The following is a 2,272-nucleotide window of genomic DNA, read 5'->3' as shown; positions in this document are numbered from 1 at the left end:
GCCCCCCAAAGAAAAAAAAAAATCATTTCAATTTGAATAGGTTTTCTAGCTAATTAAGGATAAAATTGAGAGTTTACCAGAAACCGACCAGATCTTAAAGATAATCAGGTAAGTGTGACTAATCAAGAACAAAAAATATCAGGAAATACTGCAAGAAAGAAGTACAGGTTCAGTAGCCATACCTCCAAAAAAGAGACTGGTTCATTCAGATCCTCGTCAACCTGAAAGCGGTACGCCTTCAAATGTCCGAAGGAACTTGCAATCTCCATGAACTAGAAAGGACAGCATACAGGTATCAAACCTTAGAAAGATTGGCAGAGGTTAAGAGAATCAAGAATCCTCAAAGTGAATGATATCAGTGAGCTAAAAGCTGGGTTTAAAAGACAACTTTTTGTCTGTAACCCCTGTAAAATTCCCAACCAACTTACCATATTAGCTGAAAGAGCCCTTGGAATCCCACCAACAAATATCTGCAACAGCAAAGATCAGCCATAACGCCAATTTTTTTCCAAAACAAACCAAGAAACCAATATCTAAATAAACAATAAAAGTATGAGACAAAGTAGAAAAGGGAAAATTACAGAATTACACAAGTTTACCAACCTACCAACCTAGATAAATTAAGAAAGGAAAATTCCACTATCACACAAAAATAGGTTTAAGTTTACCAAACAACCCACCTAATTTTTTGTTTTTCCTCCCTCTTTTTTTCTCTGGTCTTTCATGGTTTCAATACATATGATATAAATGAAATCTCTTAAATGATCTACTCAGTTTAGACTTTAGAGATTGCATTAATGTTAGGTCTAATTCGCTAATCTGTTTGTTTTCTAATGTTCCCCTGGTGTTCTGTTCTTTCATTATTTTGGTTGTTGCAGTAGGGTTTTGTTATGTGGAAACATGCGCAGCTTGAGCTTGAAGAACTCTGTGTTTGCTGCTGTGAGCCCCAACTTCAATATGCGCATGGAGAGAAAAAGGATATGAAATTGAAACATGAAATTTTCGAGTGGAAATATATTAGGGGTGTTTGGATGACATTAGGACCTTTTTTTTATGGGTAGGGAGGGGAAGTAGGTAACAGCCAAGAGGCTCGAACTCGAGACCTCTTGGTGAGCGTGGGCTTTTTACCCACTTCAGACTCACCGGAACTGTGATTCTGTCTGCCGCTAACAACCTCCAAGATCTTGAGATGTAAAATCAATTTAAAACGCAGAAATCGATAGACACAAGCTGCTATGATAGGTTCTTTGTCCAAAATTCTCACTTCGAGATGACTTCCACTGCAAACTGGAGACATCAGGTAGCTCCTCTGCGGTTAATCGTGTTGCTGTATCAAGGAGCACATGTGGTATTCTTTAGTTTCGATAGATTCTTCTCTTTTTCTTTCAGTGCTCCACAGATTCATCTCATGCTTGACGACCTCTCCTATGCAGCCAACGGCTGCCGTCTTTGTCATGACCCAAACACAAATAAAGGTAAGGGTACAGCCCTCGCGGGCAATGATCAAATGATCCAAACATTCACCAAAACAAATAGGCACATGAGAACTCATAATATTCATGTGTCAACAAAATAAAACAACTACTCAATAGATAAAATATCCCAAATCTTACCTACTGGTGGCAATCTAAGGTGCAATCTCAAATTTAAGTAAAAACACTCTGCTAGAGTTTACATAAATCCACATCCTACTACAATCATCTAATAAAATAAAATAAACTGATAGTAGCTTCAAGTCGCCCTCAAACTCCAGCTCCAAACATACATTCCTCTCAATTATCTGTGATGTTAAAATAATGGGTTAAGATCAACAGCTCAGTAAGGGAAAATAGTAAAAGCTCATCACAGGGTAAACAATCAAACAAAAACAACAGTTAAAACAAACAATTTTAGTTTCTCAAATCACACTTTTGATCAAACGCGATCACTTTAAAAAAATATCCCTTTTTATCACACTTTAGCCAGCACTGAGGGAAATAAGCTACCACCGTCCATAATACGAGAGGGAAATACGGCCCCCACAATCACACGATCATACAATCACACTGTTGTCACCACTCTATGACTAAATATACGCCACTATGCACAATGGGTATAAGTCCCACGGCTCAACGTGACACCTCTCTCTGGTTTGATACGGAGTAGTTTATATACCCTCACACACTTTCTCTTTTCACACTTTCACAAAATCACTGTTCATAAAATCACTTTCTTAAAAAAAATAAAATAAAATAAAATAAAAAAAAAAAAAAAAAAAAAAAACATAGGTTCT

The 2,272-nt window shown here is 37.0% G+C and overlaps 1 protein-coding gene across 3 annotated transcripts in view; it reads right to left on the bottom strand.

Moving 5' to 3' along the window:
* The window catches only part of LOC122090133 (splicing factor U2af large subunit B-like), a 27,038-nt gene that overhangs the window by 6,685 nt on the left and 18,081 nt on the right, over positions 1 to 2,272 (bottom strand). For all 3 annotated transcript variants that reach the window (XM_042659980.1, XM_042659982.1, XM_042659981.1), the window contains exons 5-6: positions 429 to 470; positions 183 to 272 (exon numbers count right to left, since the gene is read on the bottom strand). In XM_042659980.1, coding sequence (XP_042515914.1) covers positions 183 to 272; positions 429 to 470 — 132 coding nt within the window. The remainder of the gene's footprint in view (positions 1 to 182; positions 273 to 428; positions 471 to 2,272) is intronic.

The sequence above is a fragment of the Macadamia integrifolia genome, chromosome 9 (genome assembly GCF_013358625.1).
Source record: "Macadamia integrifolia cultivar HAES 741 chromosome 9, SCU_Mint_v3, whole genome shotgun sequence".
Taxonomy (NCBI): Eukaryota; Viridiplantae; Streptophyta; class Magnoliopsida; order Proteales; family Proteaceae; genus Macadamia; species Macadamia integrifolia.
Note: the sequence above shows the minus strand (reverse complement) of the source record. Positions and strands in the feature narration are given on the sequence as shown.